We start from the raw sequence: 22,307 nt of genomic DNA on the forward strand, positions 1-22,307 counted from the left end.
TTTTTAAAAAAATGAAAAACTTTGGCATACTTTAATATCCATGGATGTTAAGAACAACATTAGGGAATCTCATTAATAGATAATGAGAAGGGACTATAGATTCGAAGTAAGGAAATTCATATTTATTAGGTCCTTGTTTTGCCAATGAATACACAGTATTCACCCCAACTGATTAGTTTGTCAGTGGAGACTATATTTACACAAATTATTTAGCTTTTTTTTTTTTTTAAGATTTTATTTGTTTATGATAGAGATAGAGGCAGAGACACAGGCAGAGGGAGAAGCAGGCTCCATGCCGGGAGCCCGACGTGGGACTCGATCCCAGGACTCCAGGATCACGCCCTGGGCTAAAGTCAGGCGCTATACTGCTGAGCCACCCAGGGATCCCCTAGCTTTTCTTTTTAATCATTATTTCATGGTGCTTTTATTTTCATTCATATCTTGTATGTTTTATGATGGCAGTTTAACTTTAGTTAGGTTTATCAGCATGATGTACCCTTTTGATTTTTTTTTTTTAAGATTCCATTTATTTATTCATGAAGAGACAGAGAGAGAGAGAGAGAGGCAGAGACACAGGGCAGAGGGAGAAGCAGTCTCCATGCAGGGAGCCCGATGTGGGACTCAATCCCATGACTCCAGGATTACGGCCTGGGCTGAAGGCAAGCACTGAACCACTGAGCCACCCAGGGATCCCCTACCCTTTTGATTTTTACGTGTTACACATACTGGCTTTTTTCTTTCCAATATTTTACTTTCCTATTTACAGCATTCTTTTTTTTTTTTTAAGATTTTAAAAATTATTTATTCATGACAGAGATAAAGAGAGACAGGCAGAGGGAGAAGCAGGCTCCATGCAGGGAACCCGGCGCAGGACTCAATCCTTGGTCTCCAGGATCACACCCCGGGCCGAAGGCAGCGCTAAACTGCTGGGCCGCCAGGGCTGCCCTTTACAGCATTCTTAACAATGAATGTAATGCCAGTGAGAAAATTTGGTTTTTACATTGACAAAATAAACATCCTTTTAAAATTCATCCCTAGTTCCCTGAGAAAAGAATTTATAACAAGGTTGGCATTGTAATTGGGACAAGTGACATTCTCTAGAACAAATATGGCTGTGGTTTTCTTTAGGATGAACAGTTGTTATTTAGTTAGTAAATCAGTGTATATAGTTCTTTTTGGCATCATTCTTCATATTCTTTACGTAGAATAATTTATATGTTTGAGGATAGCTGGTGATCAATGTTGTTAGACTTTTATTCGTTGGTTTTCTTAATAGTCTCTTGATCAAAAAGCAGACTGTTGTGTTACATTTTACGTTTAGGCTCTTTGTGTTTTTACATAAGTCCTAGTGAACCACAGGTAAATACTGACAGGATTAATATTCATTGCAACATTGGGAAATAGTATTTGAAGTGTTTTATTATCCTAAAATATCAAAAAAATTTTGCTTGGTAAAGCATTTGGACATGTGATCTCTATCTTAAGAATCTAGCTATGAGGAACTCTAAGGTTTTGTTAATTTAATGTTAACTTCATTGATAGTTACCAGTATTAGCATACAGAACATTTTTGGGGGATGTTATGGATGCTTTCTTCATCATCAACCTTTTTTAATATATCAATCCAATAACTTCATGCCGGTGCACACATCATGTATGTGATGTGTCATAGATGAATAACATTATTATTCACCTTTTCATTTGGACAGAGGATGACCCAGTTTTCACTAGACAAGACAGCAATCGTAGTGAAAAAGAGACCACACAAGTGGCACATGAAACGGAGCCAGACTCAGGGTCTCAGCCTCGACCTGCTGTATTATCAGGTTATTTTAAACAGTTTCAGAAGTCTTTACCACCTCGATTCCAGCGACAGCAGGTAATAGTAAAAACATTTTATCATGTATATGTGATTGAAAAGGTTTATTGTTCAGGGTAGTCTGAGAGGTATTTTGACATGAAACCTAAAATAAAGCACACAAATTTTCCCTGAAATTCTTTCCCCTTTTAATAAAAGTTTATTGATCATAGGTTTTACCATAAACTTGTGTCATTTCCCCCCCTCTGCCTCATTATAGGTAGTATCTTCCTTTCTGTGAAATGATTTCTATAGTATGATTTATGAGTAGTTAATTTAAGGCAAAATGTCATAACTTATCTTTTGTTCTTTTGTGTTACCACCTCTCACTGTTAAATGTCTTTTGAATTCTTTTCCCTGGAGGATTTTAAAAAACCCTATTATTTTCTAATATGATTGATTATGTTATCACGTGGAACTAAAATCTCAAGACGTGGGATCCTGCTTTTCTAGGAACAGATGAAACAGCAGCAGTGGCAGCAGCAGCAGCAGCAAGGTGTACTTCCCCAGACAGTCCCTTCACAGCCATCCAGTGGTGCTGTCCCTCCTCCACCACACAGACCTCTCTACCAACCCATGCAGCCTCACCCTCAGCATTTGGCTTCTATGGGTTTTGATCCAAGGTGGCTCATGATGCAGTCCTACATGGATCCTCGAATGATATCAGGTAGACCTGCTATGGATATTCCACCCATTCATCCTGGTAAGTTAAAATTGATGTTGTTTCATGGCTCACTGGCAGTTATGCAAGATCAGAGGTTTTCATCTTCCTCCCATTTTTATTCCTTTAAGAGGTATAATTTAGTAAGCACTTAAGTAGGGTGGCTTGATATTTTCTTTTAAAGATTTTATTTATTTATTTGAGAGAGAGAGCACATGAGCACTAGTGGAGAGGGGGTGCAGAGGGAAAGGGAGAGAGACAAGCAGACACAACCCCTCCCCCAGCAGGGAGCCTGATGTAGGGCTTGATCTCAGGACCCTGAGATCATGACCTCAGCTGAAGTTGGATGCTTAACTGAGTCAACCTAGGTGCCCCTAGTTTTTTTAAGATTTTATTTATTTATTTTAGAGAGAGAGTGCATGAGCAGGAGGGGGAAAGGGAGAGAGAATCTCAAGCAGATTTTCCACTGAGTACAGAGTGTGTGACACGGGGCTCAATCTTACTACCCTGAAATCAAGACCTGAGCAGAGACCAGACGTTTAACTGTGTCACCCAGGTGCCCCCAGGGGCCTAGATTTTATTTAAAAGATTTATTTTAGAGAGAGCATGCATGCACAAGCAAGGGGAGGGGTAGACAGTGAGGGAGAGAGAACCTCAAGTAGACTCGCCACTGAGCATGGGAGCCCCATGTGGGGCTCAGTCTCATGAGCCTGAGATCATGACCTGAGCTGAAATCAAGAATCAAATGCTTAACTGACTGACACACTCAGGTGTCGCCAGGGTGTCTAGATTTTTAATTTAAAAATTCTGTAACTTTTACCAGAGTACATAAATGCCAGACACTGTATGAACAGTATGATAAGACCAAAACACTAGTTATTTTCTGTATGTAAATATTAAAAATGTTTGAGTCTGAAAACATTCTGTTATTTGCTAAGTTATTTTCATTCTTCTGTTTAAGCATTTGAATTTTGTCCTTATATTCTGTATTCTAGCTTTTCAATTTTCTCTGCTGTATACTTGAGTTTTCACATAGGTTAGCTGAAAAACAAATGAATTAGCAATCATGTATGGAATCTATCAGAGTAAATCCAGATAATTCATTACCAAAATGAGGAAAATTTAGGAGTGATAAAAATATGATCAATAATAATGTCTTAATTTTAAAATTTATACTGCAATTTTAGAATTTAAAACGTGTAATTAATAGCATTGATCAACTACTTAGACTATTAATAGAATTTTCTGTAGGATATATTTCCTCTGGAAATCTATCACTGTTGGTGTAATCCTCATTATGTTTTTATTGAGACACATAGAGGCTTCATACATGTTACCTGACTTTTATAGGCATTGTATTTTTTTTCCTTTTAAAGTAAAGATAGGCTACTGTTGTGGTTTGCTTAGTTTGCTTCCTCAATTCTTAAATCTATTTAATAGCAGCAATAAAAATCTCATTTATGGAAAAACTTGTACAGTTTTCATTGATCATTGCTTTATAGTTTAAGTATAAAGTTCTAAATAATAATAACCCAGATTTCTATGTGATGTGTTTTTCCCATCTTTTTCTGATGTTCTGTATAGGAATGATTCCTCCTAAGCCATTAATGAGAAGAGAGCAGATGGAAGGATCGCCAAACAGTTCTGAGTCATTTGAGCATATTGCACGATCTGCAAGAGATCATGCAATCTCCCTCTCTGAACCTCGTGTAATGTGGGGATCAGATCCCTATCCTCATACTGAACCTCAGCAGGCCACTACTCCCAAAGCAACAGAAGAACCTGAAGATGCAAGGTAATTACAAAAATTGTTAATAGACCAAATTAATATTGTGGTAAAATGAAAACTGTGTAGCATTCCCTGAAGATCATTTTGATTTAGAATTGAGCCACAAATCTGATTTCCTCCCATTTGAGTGTATGTCTTCTCATTTTTGGACATGCTTTTTCTGTCATTTCTGTATTGATTAGAGCATTTTATCACACGTATTTTTGTACACTGAATTAAATACTGAAATTCAACATTGGATGTAAAATTGGCCAGTTTCTACGGTTGATTAGATATTTGACATGTAGTCTAGCTTAAGGTGTTGATACTTGTTTTCTACTAAGGAGAAGTGGTAGAGATTTGATTGTCCATACCTTGTGGAAGTCTTCTAATGCCAATATAAGGACAAATACTAATTTACAGAGATAATTCGAAGTAGCAATTGGTGACCTGTGATAATTTATAACCATAAACTTAGAACTTCTGCCCTTTTAAGGAGTGTATTTTGTAATGCTGATTCATTAGGGGAAGATAGACCTACTCTAGTGTACTCTTGAATTATAGGTAGAAATTAGTAGTCTTGATGGACTAAAAATTCCCATCAACATGGCCTAAACGTCCTTTTTTCTTAAGGAATGAAGTTCATTTGTTTTTAATTGTGGCTTCTACCGTCAATGAAAGTTTGAGTGTTCGGTTCAGTGTTGTTCTATAAGCATGGTGTTTTACAGCACATCTCTAGAATTTCTTCATTTTGTATGACTGAAATTTTATCCCCACTGAGTAGTAAATAATTTTTCCATTCCTCCTAGTCCCTGGCAATCATCATTCTGCTTTATGCTTGGATGAGTTCTATTAAATTATATATCTCATATAAGTAGAATCCTACAGTACTTGTCCTGTGATTATTCATTTCACTTAGCATAATATTCTCATCCATCTGATGGTATATAACAGTATTTTCCCTTTTTTGATGGCTAAAGACTATTCTATTGTATGTATATACCATGTTTTCTTTCTTTTTTTTTTTTTAAAAAAAGATCTCATTTATTTATTCATGAGAGAGAGAGAGAGGCAGAGACACAGGCAGAGGGAGAAGCAGGCTCCATGCAGGGAGCCTGATGCGGTACTCTATCCCGGCTCAACAGGATCACGCTCTGGGCCGAAGGCAACACTAAACCGCTGAGCCACCCGGGCTGCCCACGTTTTCTTAATCCATTCACCTGTCATTGGATATTTAGGGTTGTTTCCACCCCTTGGCTATTATGTAATGCTGCGCTAAAGTTTTTAAGGAGGCATAAAGATTAGAATCCTCTAAATGGTTTTTATGATTAGGATCCATTTGTGTTTTATAATTAGAGGGATTATTTTGCTGTACACTTGTGAGAAGGAGTTTGTTTTGGTAGTTACACCTCTGAATTCTTCATTATTTTAGGCCTGAAGCCCCACTGGATCAGGAGCAGATTACTGCTGCTTATCCTGTAGAACAGAGTCAGTTAGAGGTTCATCCAAAAGCGGACTTTGTCAGAGAATCGAGTGAGATGGAAGTACAGAAGTTTTTAAGCAGATCTGTGGAAGACGTTAGACCTCGCCATACTGACACGGTCAGTCAGTCTGCCTGTTTTGATGTACCTGATCAGAAAACCATATCCACTCCTCAGGAAGAGCGGATCTCAGCTGTAGAAAGTCAGCCTGCCCGGAAAAGAAGTGTTTCCCATGGTTCCAACCATACTCAAAAATCAGAGGAGCAAAGAAGTGATCCATCTGCAAGCATTCCTAAAGTAACCAGCAGATGCATGGATTCAAAGGAACCAGCAGAAAGAACAGAGGAAAAACCAAAGAAGGATGGCTTTATACGATCATCTGAAGGACCAAAACCTGAAAAACTATATAAATCTAAATCGGAAACTCGTTGGGGCCCAAGGCCAAGCTCCAACAGAAGAGAAGAAGGTAATGATAGGCCCGTGAGAAGATCAGGTCCCATTAAAAAACCTATACTTAGAGATATGAAAGAGGAACGAGAGCAGCGGAAAGAGAAAGAAGGGGAAAAGGGAGAAAAGGTCACCGAAAAAGTTGTCAAACCTGAAAAAACAGAAAAGAAAGATCCTATTCCTCCAGTCCCACCACCTGCAGCACCGGTTCAACCACAGTCTGTTCCACTACCACCTCAACCAGAATTAGAGAAATTTCCTTCAACAGAAACTTCAGCCTTGGTTCCAAAGCCACCTCAAGATGCTGAGAAGCCCTCGGAACCTGTAAGTAGTGTTGAAGTAGAGCCTGTGGCTAAAACTGTAAACCAGCAAACCATCACAGCACCAACAGTCAAAGAAGAAAAACAACCTGAGAAACTCGGTAGCAAAGATCTTCTTTTAGAGAGGCCTCGACCAGATTCAAGACCAGCAGTTAAGAAAGAATCTACTTTACCCCCCAGGACCTATTGGAAAGAAGCTAGAGATAGAGATTGGTTTCCAGATCAAGGATACAGGGGTCGAGGCCGGGGTGAATACTATTCGAGAGGCCGAAGCTATAGGGGTTCTTATGGAGGACGTGGCCGAGGTGGGAGAGGGCATACTCGAGATTATCCCCAATATAGAGACACTAAGCCACGGACAGAGCATGTGCCCTCAGGACCTCTTAGACAGCGAGAAGAAAGTGAAACACGAAGTGAGAGCTCTGATTTTGAAGTTGTTCCCAAAAGAAGACGACAGCGGGGTTCAGAGACTGACACGGACAGTGAAGTTCATGAAAGTGCGAGTGACAAGGATAGTTTAAGCAAAGGCAAACTTCCCAAAAGAGAGGAACGGTCTGAGAACAAAAAGCCTGTAAAGCCTCAGTCTTCTTTCAAGCCCGAAAATCATATCAGAATAGATAATAGACCCCTCGAAAAAGCTTATGTGAGGGATGATGATAAGTCTAAACCAGGCTTCCTTCCTAAAGGAGAGCCTACACGGCGAGGCAGAGGGGGGACATTCAGACGTGGGGGAAGGGATCCTGGAGGCAGGCCGTCTCGCCCTTCCACCTTACGAAGACCTGCTTATCGGGACAATCAGTGGAACCCAAGGCAGGCAGAAGCTCCAAAACTAGATGATGGGGAGCCACCAAGAAGACACGAGCAGTTTATTCCTATACCAGCAGATAAACGACCTCCAAAATTTGAGCGAAAATTTGACCCAGCTAGAGAAAGGCCCCGACGACAACGTCCTACCCGACCACCGAGGCAAGACAAGCCGCCTCGATTTAGACGTCTCAGGGAGAGGGAGGCTGCTTCCAAAACCAATGAGGTGGCAGTGCCTGCAAATGGCACAGTTAATAATGTGGTTCAGGAACCAGTTAATCCTGCTGGGGATATTTCTGGGAACAAGACACCAGACTTATCTAACCAGAACTCTTCAGATCAGGCAAATGAAGAATGGGAAACAGCTTCAGAAAGCAGTGATTTCAATGAGAGGCGTGAAAGAGATGAAAAAAAAAATGCTGATTTGAATGCACAAGCAGTTACAAAGACTGGAGAGAATGCTTTACCTCCAAAAAGGGAAATAGCAAAGAGAAGTTTTTCTAGCCAGAGACCTGGTGTAGATCGCCAGAATCGGCGTGGCAACAGTGGTCCACCAAAATCCGGAAGGAATTTCTCAGGTCCTAGAAATGAAAGGAGAAGTGGTGGCCCACCATCAAAGACTGGGAAGCGAGGGTGAGTACTTTGTTTTCAGTATACTTGCTTTCATACATGAACTGAGCAAAGGAGCCAGTCTGGATATAGGATCCAGACATTGTTCTTCCCTAATTTTTTTGTTTGTTCATTCTTGAAGTGTAAGGGTGCCTGAGCAAGAGAGGTTAATGGGTCTCAGAAGCTTTTGCCTCTTTCGTTAACATTTTCTAGAATTCTCTTAGGAATTTGTAGCTTTGGGAGAATTTGTACACCTAAAGGAGGGACCTGTAAAAGTGTCTTCCTTTTGGTAAGTCATCTTATTGATGAACAGCCCTTCTTCCTTTTTTGGTTTCTTTTTACAAAAAACTGGTGTTCATAGGTGTCTTCTGGGGCTTAAATGAATACATTTTAAGCATATGCTTTATTACTCTGTATTGGTTGCTAGGAAGTGAACATTGAACCTTAGGAATAAACTATATCTTCCTCTGGAGTTGCAAACTACAATAAATGATCCAGCTGGATAGAGGCACAGAACTGCCATTAAGGCCACCAGCAACATAAATATGTTGGATTTATTTTAAAATAATTTCTCTGTGCTAAGCTTGATCTGTTCTTTTAACTATTAAAATGCTGTTTATAGTAAATTATTAATTTCTTTAATATCAGGAAAAATTACAGTATCGGTATGCCTAGTTTTATTTATTCATTTGCCTAGTTTTAAATGTAGGTTCTGCTATTTACTGCCTTTATAAACCCTGCTTCCTCACCAGTAAAATAGGGAGAAAGTAATCATACTTTTAAAGATTGGTAAAGATTACAGACATATTTGTGAACTGTATTAACATACCTGATAAATAGTAAGCATCTGTTATTAGAGTGTGCCCTGGTTTTTGATCAAATTTCCAGGTTTGCAGCCTGAGCTGTTAAAAAATTTATCCAAATAATACTAATCTGCATTTGTTAGTTACAATACACTTAATATTTCAGGTTACTATACCCATCAACAAAAATATTTCTGCTTTCTGATAACTCAGAAAAAAAATTTAGGGAAATAATTGCCACCAGTTGTGTTTCCAGAGTACCTTCATAACACGGAATTAGAACCTCTCTTTATAGGGCCAAAATAATTAGGATAGCATATATAGTTGCAATGTAGTTATTGACTAAAACTGAACTATTAGAGTTTTGAGTAATAATATTCAGGGGAAATCTTGATATGGTTTTTGTGTAATGTAGATTTCAACAACTTAGCAAGATTTTTGTGACATGTTGACAATAACTTTGAACCTGCAGAAATAGCAGTTACAGATTGTAATTAAAATAAATCTTTTGAAAGAGTCCCACTTAGAAGAAATCATTTTATTCTGCAAATATTTGAGTTCATGCTTTGTGTCAAGTACTTAGGTAAGCTTTTATCTCAAGTGAAACTATTGGCTAAGATGAAAATGAATTAATTTGATAGGAAACAAAAACTATAGAAATACATTGGTTTGTGAAGTATTTCCCTATTAAAAGTGTTTTTTTTATATGCTTTCGTTAATTATAAATCTGATTGAACTTCTAAAAAAAATGTTCATAGTGTTAACAGAATGCTTTTTAAATTTTTCATATGCTGTCCTGTTGTGGAGAAGATCCAGCAGTGAATACTTTGAACTTGTTTGGATCATAGGAATTTTCTGCTATAAACCATGTTGATTGCCGTATACATACCATGATAGACACAATAAGAACCTTCAGGGCACAGTTGGAATTCTGAATTTAATTCCTGGAAAAAATTCTGTTCACCTTCTTAATTGGAAAGCTCAGTTTTAGTGAAGTTGTACTCAATAAAAATCACTGAAGCTTATTAATTTGAGAGTCTTCTGTCCCATGGCTATTTTATCTTAAACTGTAGAAACTGCCAGTAATAATTTTTCTTTTGTTCAGTTATGTGGAGGTAGCAGTAACTCAACTTGTTGTTTTGCAGGCCATTTGATGACCAGTCTGCAGGCACAACTGTTGTTGATCCTGTTAATGGCAGTTCTGCACACCACCAGGAGGGAACACCTAATGGTACAGGACAAAAGAATGCCAAAGATTCCACAGGGAAAAAAAGAGAAGACCCCAAATCAGGCCCTAAAAAACCCAAAGAGAAAGTAGATGCATTATCACAGTTTGATCTCAACAATTATGCAAGTATGTCTTAGGTTCCTTTTATGCATATATTATCTGTCATATTTGAGTTGATACTAAAATACAGAAAGGGGGGAAGAGGGAAAAGAGGGAAAGAATTAGAACTATAAGATTGAGATAAAGGCTGATGATGAATCACTAATTAATAAAATGAACTAGTTTTTAGCACAGCCTTGTGTGCTTGATCAAGTTCTTGTTAAAGATAATCTGCTGGATTTCATTTTTCTTCATAAAAAAGGAGAAAATTAACCACTCCACTTTGCCAAACAGATGTAGGAAAGCATTGAAGACTAAATGAGGTTGCTTAATTAGATCTGTACATATGCTTTATCTTCTGTGAAAGAAATCTTAATCTCAGTGACTTACGCCCTTGATAAAATTGGTATTTAAGGCATGATAAATAGAGAATAATAGGATGGGAGGCAGTGTTGCTCTGGATAAATACTTTCAGAAAGCCATAAATAATTAGATACCAAATGCGAAGGATAACACAAGCAATAAGAAAATATTTGTTGAAGACATTAACGAGGGGGAAAAAAGAAAAAAGGAATATCTATGAGAAGGCATTTATACATGTAAAAATGCACTATTTGCTGTTCATTCAGATGAGACTTCAGCTGGAAATACTGTGTAAAATTGAGATTTACTAAGACCAGATAGTAGTAATGGCAAAGTTAGGTTAGGCACTGTTATTCCAGTATTGAAAATAAAGATGAGGATTTTCACCTAGTTAATGGTTATTTAAACTTGATTTGGGCCCAGGACCTTGGCATTATTTCTAGACCAGTAATTCTCAATGGGTGGTCCCCAGATCATCAGCCTCACCTAGAAAGTTGTGAGAAATGCAGAATGTTGACCTCTATCTCAGACCTAAATTCAGAAACTCGCAATCTATATCTTATAGAATTCTCCAGGTGATTTTAACGCACACAAATACTTGAGAACTATTGTTCTAGAATACCATTTTAGGATTCACATGGGAAAGAAATAAACTTAGCTTAATTGCATGTTTAAGAATTTTTAGTTAGTTTATGTAGAGCAGTGGTTCTCCACAGGAGTAATTTTGTGCCCCAGGGAACATTTGGCAATCTCCGAAGACAGTTTTGATTGTCCTAGTGTGGGGCTGGGTGCTACTGACATATTAGATATAGGCCAGGGATGTTGCTTAACATCCTAGGGTGCACAGGATGGCCACCTCAGAATACTGGTAGTGTTGAGTTTGGAAAGCGCTGATCTAGAGAGAAAAAAGTAGACTTTTAGGAAGCTTGGGTGCCAACCTTGTGGTGGTCCGTAGAGAGAGAGGAGAGTCTAAACACACATTTGGAAAATGACAAATGAAGATTACAAGAAGTCTGCAAAACAGGCAGCCGGAGTGGCACAGTGGTTTGGCGCCGCCTTCAGCCCAGGACGTGATCCTGGAGTCCTGGGATCGAGTTCCTGTCGGGCTCCCTGCATGGAGCCTGCTTCTCCCTCTGCCTGTGCCTCTGCCTCTCTCTGTCTCTGTGTGTCTCGTGAATGTATAAATAAAATCTTTATTTAAAAAGTCCACAAAACATAGCAGATATGTCTTCCCAAATAACTGTTTACCACTTTCCCTTCTTCCAGAGAACTCTTAGGGTAGAAAATTCCCAAAGTATTATATTATTGAATTAAGACATAAAAGACGTAAAAAGGTTAAGAACTCCATATATAATTCTGAGTTGATGGTGGAAACTGAGCTATGCATTTTAAAAACTCATTAAGAATTACTCCTCTTGGGACGCCTGGGTGGCTCAGCGGTTGAGCATCTGCCTTCAGCTCAGGGCGTGATCCTGGAGTCCCGGGATCGAGTCCTGCATCGGGCTCCCTGCATGGAGTCTGCCTTTCCCTCTGCCTATGTCTCTGCCTCTCTTTCCATGTCTCTCATGAATAAATAAATAAAATCTTTAATTAATAAATAAATAAATAAATAAATAAATAAATAAATAAATAAATAAATAAAATCTTTAAAAAAAAGAATTACTCCTCTTTAGGTTGTTTTTCTAATACTTGTTAAGTAATTTATGTTTAGGCCAAATTGTTACAAAGCACCAGGCGTGTTGAAAATGAACATAAAGTATTCTTCAAATTTTTGCTTCACATAGTTGAGTAAACTAACTCTTGAAAGGTTCTAAAGAAGCTCTTTGACAAGAAAATTAAAATAATGGGTGATGGTATGGCTATGAGGAAAAGTTTCAACACACATTTTTAGTCAAAGTGGAAGACTGAGATGAATTTAGAAATATAAAGAGGTCTCTTTGCCACTGTGAAGCAATGGAGTGTATGGCATCTGCTGAGATGTTTGACTAAGGCCTTTTATTTGAAATGAGCATTATGCTATTTCAGAGTTAATCTCTTAAGGATTTAAAACACGTGTAGAACTATCATAGATAAATCAGAACCAATGAGGCTTTTGTTAGAAAAACAATAACATGGGGCACCTAGGTAGCTCAGTTGGTGGACTCATGATCTTAAGGTCATGAGTTTGAGCTCCACTTTGGGTGTAGAAAGCACTTAAATAAGTATTTAAAAAACAACAGTAATAGGTTTTTAAAGAGAGGAAGCCAGCAGCACTTTGGTGGTTCAGTCAGTTGAACATCCGACTCTTGATTTCAGCTCAGATCATGAACTTAGGATTGTGAGATCTACCTAAGTGGGGCTCCACACTCAGCACAGTGTCTACTTGTCCCTCTCCATCTCCCTTTGCCCCTCCCCCTGCTTGCAGATGCATCGCCTGCTCACACCCCATCTCTCTCATAAATAAATAAACAAATAAATAAATAAATAAATAAATAAATTTATTTTAGAGAGTGAAAGCCAGTTTTAGTCTTTGTTTTGTTTTTCTCATTATTTACATAAATGCAAATTGTTAGCCATTCAAAGAGAGTTGTTTGCAGGTGGATTCCCTATGAATCACTCTCTAATAAGACTCTCTTGCTATCCCTCACAAGTTATCACCATCTTGAGTTGTATATGTAAAATTCCCAAGCAAACAACCTATTTTTATTGTGTGTTCCCCAACTAAAACATGCATTATTTGCAAAATTAAAACAATTTATTTGAATTGCCTCACCCCTTTCTTACATTTGTTTTGGAAACATGTCTGCAATCACAGGTTGCATTGCTTGAACTATTTTAATTTTGGTTTTAGATATTAAACTTAAGGGATCCAGATTTCTTAAATTTACTGGGATATATGATTTTTCAGGACATCGCCCAAATAACTGTTAGTTAAACAGTGAGTTCAAGATACATCTTAAGTTAGTTATCTGCTAGGTTATTTTGATGTATGTATATCTATGCCACTTTACATTCACGTAGAACTTTCCCATATATTTCATTTGTTTTTAACATCTACATGTTGTAAACAAATGGTCTCCCTAAAACAGTCATTAAGAGCCATAAGACTCGCTTGGGTATTCACCAGCTCATCTTTAGCATATCAGCCTCTCAGAGTTTATTTCATCCTTTAGAAAGGGGAAACAATACTAATATGCACCTCTAAGAATGGTTAGATGCAAATGAAGTGAGGTGCTGCGTAGGCCTTTATAGCCCATTACAGACCCTTATAGCACAGTTATAGAGATTAAGCAATTTGAAGAAAGTAGAATGATACTGATTGTTTTAAGACATCACCACTATATTATTGAAGAAAAGAAAGATCTATATCATTCAAAGTACTTTAAAAGTCAAAAGACTTTTTAAGCTTGTTTGTGAAATATTTTCATGTTTATGCATTCTTTTCAAATAATTACTAATGGCCATTGTGTGGGATGGGAATTGGGTTATATTGTGAGTTATAAGAACTAGATTTTTGTCTCGCCCTTCTTTTTTAATCACTACTGGACTAAATATTTTTATTTACCTTTTCAGTTGAAAAAATATATATCATTTTAAATCTTTTTCCATACTCAAAGGTGTTGTTATAATTGACGACCATCCTGAAGTAACAGTAGTTGAAGATCCCCAGTCAAATTTGAATGATGACGGTTTTACTGAAGTGGTTTCCAAAAAACAACAAAAGCGTTTACAGGATGAAGAACGTCGAAAGAAGGAAGAACAAATCATACAGGTTTAGTGTTTTAGTTTGTTGCTAGTTATTGAGATTGTTGCCCAAAATATAATCTTTGAAATCCAGTGAACACAACTGCTATGATCAATAAATTGCAGACTCTTCACCTATAAAGGTTTTGTGATTATAATCTACATTAGTTCATTTATACTCATGGTATGAATCAAGGTCAGTTATTCTGTTTAAATCATCCCAAACACCCATTTTGCTAAACGGTGACACAGGATAAAACTAAGTAAAACACATAGATCATAGTGATAACATGCTCTAATAGATGAGAAGCCTCAAAAACAAACACTGTAAAAGTCATACGTGAATGGTAATATTAAGTTGAATATAAGCCTTGAGACTAGGTATTTTTAGAATTCATTCATTTGTGTATTCATTTACTTTATAAGGTAAAAATTGTACAGCATACACCCCAGCAACACCACAGATTAATGTTTCTGTGGCAAACATGAGTGAAGTCAATAAGTAGCTCTTTGTCAGATTGGATCAGATTTTGCTGCCGAGTGAATTCATTGAAAAATTCCATAACTTGAATTTTAAAATTATGGAAGAGAGATTGTAGAACTGTTTATCAAGAATGTATAATAAATACTTACTTGTCTTTTTTTCCCCCTGTAGCATCCTTGCAGCCTTGACGTTTTTACTCTTATTAAGTGCCTATTTTGAAAAGTAAATGAGTTAAATTACTTGATCTTGTCAGAGACTGTGTTGGTGAACTATGCTTTTAGTTACATTATTGACAAAAATGGTTCCTACCAATTTTTTCAGGTCTGGAATAAAAAGAATGCAAATGAGAAAGGAAGAAGTCAGACTTCTAAGCTTCCTCCACGGTTTGCCAAAAAACAGGCTACGGGGACCCAGCAAGCACAGGCTCTGGCTCCAGTTCCAGCCTCGACTCCAGGTCTAGCCTCAACCTCTGCCCCAGTGCCAGCCTCAGCCCCAGCTCCAGTCCTGACTTCAGCGCCAGCTCCACTCCCGAGCTCTGCCTCCACACCAGTTCCACCCTCCACCTCAGCTCCAGCCACAGTGTCTTCTTCAGCTCCAGCTCCAACCCCTATTCTTGCCTCAGCTTCATCCCCAGCTTCTGTGCCCATCCTCACCTCAGCCTCAATACCCATCCTTGCTTCAGCCCTAGCCCCAACTTCAGCTTCAGCTCCAGCCCCCGCCACCTCAGCCCCAGTAGCCCCCACCTCAGCCCCTGCCACTCCAGCCCCAATTCCAACCCCAGCCCCGGCCCCTGCCTCCACCCTAGTTCCTGCCTCAGCTTCAGCCCCAGCCCTGGTCCCCATCCCTGCTCCAGCCCCCAGTGCACCATCTCAGACTCAGGGACAGACTCATAAACCAGCCCAGAGTCAGCTACAGACTACAACACAGTCTTCAAAACAGCCACCACCTTCAATTAGACTACCTTCAGCTCAGACACCTAATGGCACAGAATACGTAGCCACAGGAAAGTCTATCCAGACTTCACAGTCACATGGCACAATTACAACTGAATTATGGGATAACAAGGTGGCCCCACCAGCTGTGCTGAATGACCTCTCAAAGAAATGTAAGTTCAACAGAGAAGAGAAGGAGGGGGTATGGCCTGAGATGTTGGGGTTTGTTTTTTTGATTATATGCTCAGATTGGTTTTTGGTAGCCACTTCCTTTTTCTTAATAAGAAGCAGTAATTTTTATTAGTTTCCTTTCTTAAAGCCTTTGTTTCTAAAACAAATGTGTTACACTTTTAATAGCATATTTTATGGGCACAATTTTTGCATTGATTAAAAAATACAGGTTTGTTGGGGGGGGACCTTATATTTATTTAGGTATTCAAAAATCTGAGTGTATTGTGAAAACCTTTGTTTTTTTGTCTAGGTGCCATTTAAGGAAAAGATAAAGTACTTAGGATTATTAGCCTCTAAATTTTAATGGTTGCATTTGCAATGACTCCTTCTTTCCAGTAGGTCCCATTAGTCCACCACAGCCACCCTCAGTCAGTGCGTGGAGTAAGCCCCTAACATCGTTTGGATCGGCTGCTTCATCAGAGGTAGGAGTAGATGTCATAATGGCCTTAGCAGAGTTAGTGGAGCAGAGTTACCTTAAAACAGTTTTTCAAACTGGAATGTGCATCCCAGTCACTCGGACAGCTAAGTAAAATAGATTGCTGAGATTCATGCTCAAAGTTTCTGTTTCATTCGGTTTAATTGAAACCTGAGTACATTTCCAACAAGTTCCCAGGTAATATTATTGCTGCTGGATCCCTATATATAAGTTGCTTCTCACCTTTAGACATCCTAAGCTTAACATTTTTAAATTGAAGTCTCAATAAAAGTGCTTGTGATACAGAGAATATGAGTGCAATGATTAGTTTTTCAACTTTTCTACCATATTTTTAGCCTGAAAATTAGGTAATAAAATTACTTAGAAGCAGAGTTTACAGGAAATTCTAACATAATTTCTTGAATGTGCAGTATTGGTAAATGAGAACTTAGGTTAGCAGTTTTTCACTTACTTATTGAACAAAAATTTCTTGAGCACTTGTGATCTATCAGGCAGTGTTCTAACCTGTGGACTTACAGAACAGGGAAAGAGTGTGACAAAAAGGACAAAAAGCCCTGCACTTGGGGGGCTCCCATTGTAGATGGAGGTGGGACCAATAATACATACCATATAGTATGTTAAATGGTGATCAGTGCTGAGGAGAAAAGCAAAGTAGGGAAAGTGCATAAGAAATTTCTCAAGGGATCTGGAGACAACTTAATGATTATTTTGTTCAATGATATAAACGTTAGATACACTAAATAGACTCACAAAGATTGATAAGATTGTATGGTCTAAGTGTTACTACCCTTCATTGTATTATATATATTTTATACACCATTTTTATTTCAAAGTATATTATATTCTTCCTAAAACTACCATTCTCTAATAGTTCTATTGTCCATCTGTTTTTGCATTTCATTGGACTATTTATAAGTTAATTCTTTCTGTACATAAAATCAGTAGCTTTCAGTGATTAATTACTGCACTGTTTCACTTTTATACTACTAACTGTATATTTAAGTTGACTAGAATTTCAGCATTGACTGAAGCAAATAGAGATTCTTTTTTTTTTAATATTTCATTGTATGGATCTTTTTATTTTTAATTTTTATTTATTTATGATAGTCACAGAGAGAGAGAGAGAGAGGCAGAGACATAGGCAGAGGGAGAAGCAGGCTCCATGCACCGGGAGCCCGACGTGGGATTCGATCCCGGGTCTCCAGGATCGCGCCCTGGGCCAAAGGCAGGCGCCAAACCGCTGCGCCACCCAGGGATCCCCAAATAGACATTCTAAGTCATATCAATAATGTTTGCCTGTATTTGAAAGAGAATATTCAGATATTAATAATAAATCTAAAGAGCATGACTTGTTCGTATTGTTGACATTGTTACACTGATAAATACAATCATAACCTTATACAGTAATTGATACCTTAAGTTCAGGGCTACCGAAACTGATAGGAACTATGATTGGATTGTAAGACTGGTGCCTGAAGTTGAACGTTGTCCTGACTTTTGTCTATTTTTTCTGAAAATGTTAAGTATTGTTATAAACATCCTCTGACTTATAAAACCCTGTTTTGTCTAGCCTTCTGCATGTTCACCTTCTACCACTGCTCTTAAAACCTGCCATATTCCAGCCTCAGTAGCCTTTTTTTCAGTCTTAACCTTTACACTAGGTGTTTGCTCTGCCAGGAACACTTCCCGCTGCTTTTGTCTTTTTTTTTTTTTTTAAGACTATTTATTTGAGAGAGAGGAGGGTGAGAGGACAGGGAGAGTTTGGGCAGTCTCCCCACGAAGCAGGGAGCCCACCACGGGGCTTGACCCACAGGATCGGGGCTTGACCCACAGGATCGTGACCTGAGCTAAAGGCAGACATTTAATCAACTGAGCCACCCAGGTGCCCTGATTTTTTTTGTCTTGTAGATTGAGTAACAGTTTGACCTCCTCAGGGTCTTTTTCTGTCTACCAATCTAAAGTGGCTTAACCATATTTTGATTTTTGCATATCTCTTATCTGATTTTCTAGTTGTTCATTTTCTCCATTCACTATATAATGCAAGTTCTGTAAGTTAGATTCTTAGTGTCTATCTTGGTCAGTGCCTAGCACAAAGAAGATGCCATAGAAATTAGCAGTTTAATTGGATTCCTAAGGTGCGTGCACTTTATTACCAATCACAGAGTATTTTAATGGACATTATTTCATTTTATTTCCAAGTATACTTTTTAAAAGTAGGTGACACTAGTGTTGCTATCTTTCTTCTCTCCATTATTCATTCATCTGTTTATTTGTTGCTAATGCTATCTTTGTTGCTTTAAATTTATTTTAAAGGAACAAATAACTTGCTGTAATTTGCTCACAGCAAAACTCATGACACTTAAAAGCCAGGACTTTGAAAAACTGAAGTCTTGGGGCACCTTGGTGGATCAGTCAGTTGAGCATCTGACTCTTAATTTCAGCTCAAGTCATGATCTCAGTGTTTCGAGATAGAACCCTTTGCTGGACTCCAGGCTCAGCATAGAGTCTGCTTCTCTCTTTAGCCCTCTCCCCCACCCTTCAACCCCGCTCCTGCCTTTTTGCATGCATAGTTTCTCTCGCTCTCAAATAAATCTTTAAAAATAAACAAGTAACAACCAAAGTCTTATCCTGGTTTTCATTTTATTGCTTTTTAATACAGATCAATTGTAGCTAAAGGAAAGTTTTCAAAACACCATCAGTATCTTCAAACTTCCTTCCATTGTACTTTTGAAATGCATGCTTCTATATACATCATTCAGTCACATTTGACTGTTTGCTTTGATAAGGAAGTTTTAAAATACTATCTTTCTAGGGAACAAAGAATGGTCAAGAAAGCGGTGTTGAAATTGGAATTGACACAATTCAGTTTGGTGCTCCAGCCTCAAATGGGAATGAAAATGAAATTGTGCCTGTACTTTCGGAAAAAACTACTGACAAGATACCCGAACCTAAAGAACAACGGCAGAAGCAGCCACGGGCAGGCCCTATCAAAGCCCAGAAGGTAAATATAATTGATATTGTAGATAGAACTGTATGAAAGCCACTAATACTTATGGGAGAACTAGTAATGGTGTTGAAGTTGAATTTGATTTTCAATAAATCTCTTTGATCATGATACATTTTTGTCATAAACATTGGATTTTTAGCTTCCAGATTTGAGTCCAGTAGAAAATAAGGAACACAAACCAGGTCCTATTGGAAAAGAGCGTTCATTGAAAAATAGAAAAGTAAAAGATGCCCAACAGGTGGAGCCAGAAGGACAAGAGAAACCAAGCCCTGCTACAGTCAGAAGTACAGATTCTGTAACAACAAAGGAAACCAAAACAGTTTCAGAAATGTCTACTGAAATAGGAGCAATGATTTCGGTATCATCCACAGAATACGGCGCTAATGTGAAGGTAGGCAACATGCCCCAGCCACCGGCTCATTGGTGCAAACCATGTGGGGAAAACACCAGTACTCGTTTTTTCTGTTGTTCTTTTTCTTTTATTTTGGTTTGAGGCATACAATTCTGTAAACTATATGGGTTATTATATCTGCAGAGAATATTTTATTCCATCATATGCATTTGTGATCTGAAGAAGAAATTCCTAAGTAAATGATTTCTTTATGTGGAAATTTACTCTTAATTCTGGACAGTTAAATGGTTCAAAGTGAAAAATATGTACATAGAATGTTTTTCACTGGGTTTACAGGCTTTGAAAGGATTGCACTATATTTTTATTTTATTAAGAGTTATAGTGGAGCCTTATCTTGCCCACTCACTAGTAAGATTTTCAAGACAGAAATTAAGTCAAATTAAATTTTTAGTAATTCCAAAATAGCCAGTTTTCTTTCACGATTGGAATAGATCACTGTTTTATTGATTGAGCACCAGAGGAAGTAATTTGCATTTAGGAACCACATTGAAAGGTGCGTATCTTTAAAAATACTCATTAAGACAAGATGCAAAGTTTATATCTGCCATTTTGTGTTCACTCTGGTACATATTAAGAAAGGTAAGTGGAAACTTTCATGTTATTTGAATATTTTTGTCTTTTTAATTGCTATACAATCAATGTATGTAAATAAAAAACTAAGATCTACCTCTACCATATTTAAAGAAGAGATTCATGATGATAAACAAGTTTATCCTAAAACCTAATTGCAACAACAAAGATCTTGACATTCATTTATCTATGTTGTTTTTTGAAGAGCATGAAAAATCAGTGGTTGGAAATAAGCTATAGATTATGAGAACGACACAGAGTTCTTTTAGTAATCCCAGAAATAGTACTGTTGGCAACCTCCTAGTACTGTGAAGTGTATTTAAGTTTTAAAAAAATAAAAAAAAACTTTTAATTGGAAGTATAGTTGACATAAGAGAGCAATGCATTTGAAAAAAATGTACAGGACCTCGGCTCTAGTTGAAATGTACCACTTCAGTAGTGAGTCCATGTTTGTTTTATCACAGTATTGTCTCTAAGATTTGAGTCTTAAGAGATGCTCTCCTCTCCTGCTTTCCTCCAAAACAACTTTACAACTGTTAGGCTGCCATTAGAAAGTGAGTCATTAATTTAGTTTACAGTGTATTTTTTTCTATTACTACTCCACAGGAGTCTGTAACAGACTATACTACACCTTCTTCTTCTCTGCCTAACACTGTGGCTACTAATAATGCAAAGATGGAGGATACTTTGGTTAATAATGTAAGTAATCAACCTCAGATATGGAAAGTATGCTTAGGAACCTGGCTATTCTCTAATATGTACTGTGTGACCAGTATTTAATTCTTCTCTGGGAAAGGGTTGTAGTAAATTTGCATTTTGGAGCACTAATACTTAGCAAAAATAGGCAACACTTAGGCTCAGTTTCATAAGTACTAATCCTATTAACCTGGTTTCGTTAAGAATTTATATTCCTCCTTCCCACATTCTTCAGGTTCAGTAATTTATTTTGTTGGTATTGGTGTTCTTAAATGAAAACTTTTTACAATGCATTAAAAAGTCACTCAACAAAGAGTGTTACCAAGTCTCTTTTTGAACTTAAAATCTTTACCTTAGCAACATGCCTGTTGTGAAGATTGAGCTGAAATGTATATGTAAGCACTTCAGACTCTTCAATGCTGTGTTAAAAAGTGATAGTCATGTAAATTTGGCTGTAGTTTTCCAGAATGTCCATGTTATAATTAAAGATTATGTTAAGGCAGTACAGTCCATCATTTTGCCTTGTTCATTGGCTGACAAAAAATTGTAAACCCAGACAAGTTGGGTAACCCTCTGTAGAAGACCACTTTAGAAGTTACATGGATGGCCCTTGTTCTGGAGATGTGGTAGAAATTTGCTCAGCTGCTCCCTTTTTTAAATATAGCTTTCTATATCATTTTGAGAAGAAGAATTTTATGTCTTAGAGCATTTTTCTTATGCTATCTATGCTTCCTTCTAGCATCTAGTATAGAATTGTAGAGATGTGAGATGTTTTTAGGGTAGTTAAATCCAACTTTGTTGTCAGGCTGTAGGATGGAGGAAAAGAGAGAAAAGCAAGTGTACAGTTTCTCTTTGTGGTGGGAGAGCTTTGTAGGAACCAATTCATAGAATTTCTCTAGCTTTCAGATGTAGTAGAATTTCACTCAATGTGCCAAATCCTTTTTCCCTGACCTTTTGGAGGAAATCCTAAAATTTTTTAGCTTCCTGTAAGAAGTAATGGGAAATTAGGAAGGGTAAAAAGACTCCCTGTCAATGATCAGGGAGTCCGTGCCACTATGTCAATTATCAAATGCTGAATCAGTAATGCATCAATAAAGTTTAATTTTACCTGTGTCTTCTCATTTAAAAAATATAGTATTTCTTAGGTGTCACTTTTTCAAGAAAGTATACGATGCTGTATGCCAAATTACTCTCTAAAGGTGATTTATGAAATACAAATAAGGAAAAATCATTATTCTCAGTACCCTTAAATGTGATTGAAAATATCCATATGAGGGGATCCCTGGGTGGCGCAGTGGTTTGGCGCTTGCCTTTGGCCCAGGGCGCGATCCTGGAGACCCGGGATTGAATCCCACATCGGGCTCCCGGTGCATGGA

The 22,307-nt window shown here is 37.7% G+C and overlaps 1 protein-coding gene across 39 annotated transcripts in view; it reads left to right on the forward strand.

The window, feature by feature from the left end:
- Positions 1 to 22,307, forward strand: part of PRRC2C (proline rich coiled-coil 2C) — a 101,679-nt gene that overhangs the window by 58,137 nt on the left and 21,235 nt on the right. For 20 of the 39 annotated variants that reach the window (XM_026003299.2, XM_026003291.2, XM_026003304.2 and 17 more), the window contains exons 13-23: positions 1,709 to 1,878; positions 2,311 to 2,560; positions 4,103 to 4,313; positions 5,719 to 7,971; positions 9,896 to 10,104; positions 14,037 to 14,191; positions 14,969 to 15,752; positions 16,147 to 16,232; positions 19,059 to 19,247; positions 19,393 to 19,644; positions 20,842 to 20,934. In XM_026003299.2, the coding sequence (XP_025859084.2) occupies positions 1,709 to 1,878; positions 2,311 to 2,560; positions 4,103 to 4,313; positions 5,719 to 7,971; positions 9,896 to 10,104; positions 14,037 to 14,191; positions 14,969 to 15,752; positions 16,147 to 16,232; positions 19,059 to 19,247; positions 19,393 to 19,644; positions 20,842 to 20,934 (4,652 nt within the window). The remainder of the gene's footprint in view (positions 1 to 1,708; positions 1,879 to 2,310; positions 2,561 to 4,102; positions 4,314 to 5,718; positions 7,972 to 9,895; positions 10,105 to 14,036; positions 14,192 to 14,968; positions 15,753 to 16,146; positions 16,233 to 19,058; positions 19,248 to 19,392; positions 19,645 to 20,841; positions 20,935 to 22,307) is intronic. The other 19 variants (XM_026003297.2, XM_072733013.1, XM_072733000.1 and 16 more) reach the window with 3 other exon arrangements.

Source organism: Vulpes vulpes, chromosome 13, assembly GCF_048418805.1.
Source record: "Vulpes vulpes isolate BD-2025 chromosome 13, VulVul3, whole genome shotgun sequence".
Taxonomy (NCBI): Eukaryota; Metazoa; Chordata; class Mammalia; order Carnivora; family Canidae; genus Vulpes; species Vulpes vulpes.